General features: G+C 61.0%; 1 protein-coding gene across 1 annotated transcript in view; it reads left to right on the top strand.

Moving 5' to 3' along the window:
* The window catches only part of LOC103805595 (5'-AMP-activated protein kinase subunit gamma-1), a gene marked incomplete at both ends in the record, with an annotated part of 753 nt that extends 478 nt beyond the window's left edge, over positions 1-275 (top strand). Inside the window, 2 exons of the mRNA XM_009078254.1 lie at positions 1-53; positions 140-275. The exon at positions 1-53 is cut by the window's left edge and continues 12 nt beyond it. Coding sequence (XP_009076502.1) covers positions 1-53; positions 140-275 — 189 coding nt within the window. The remainder of the gene's footprint in view (positions 54-139) is intronic.
* Positions 276-282: the final 7 nt, after the last annotated feature.

The raw sequence follows: 282 nt of genomic DNA, 5'->3' as shown, positions 1-282 counted from the left end.
GTTTACCTGCAAGACTCCTTCAAGCCGCTGGTCTGCATTTCCCCCAACGCCAGGTACCCACGGGGGACGGGGAGGGGGGCACTGCTGTTCATGGCACCCCTGACTGCGCCCCAATTTCTCCCTCCCCTCTGCCCCACAGCCTGTTCGATGCCGTCTCCTCCCTGATCCGCAACAAGATCCACCGCCTGCCCGTCATCGACCCCGACTCGGGCAACACGCTCTACATCCTCACCCACAAACGCATCCTCAAGTTCCTCAAGCTTTTCGTAAGTCCTGTCCCTG

Source organism: Acanthisitta chloris, unplaced genomic scaffold (assembly GCF_000695815.1).
Source record: "Acanthisitta chloris isolate BGI_N310 unplaced genomic scaffold, ASM69581v1 scaffold30860, whole genome shotgun sequence".
Lineage (NCBI taxonomy): Eukaryota > Metazoa > Chordata > Aves > Passeriformes > Acanthisittidae > Acanthisitta > Acanthisitta chloris.
Note: the sequence above shows the minus strand (reverse complement) of the source record. Positions and strands in the feature narration are given on the sequence as shown.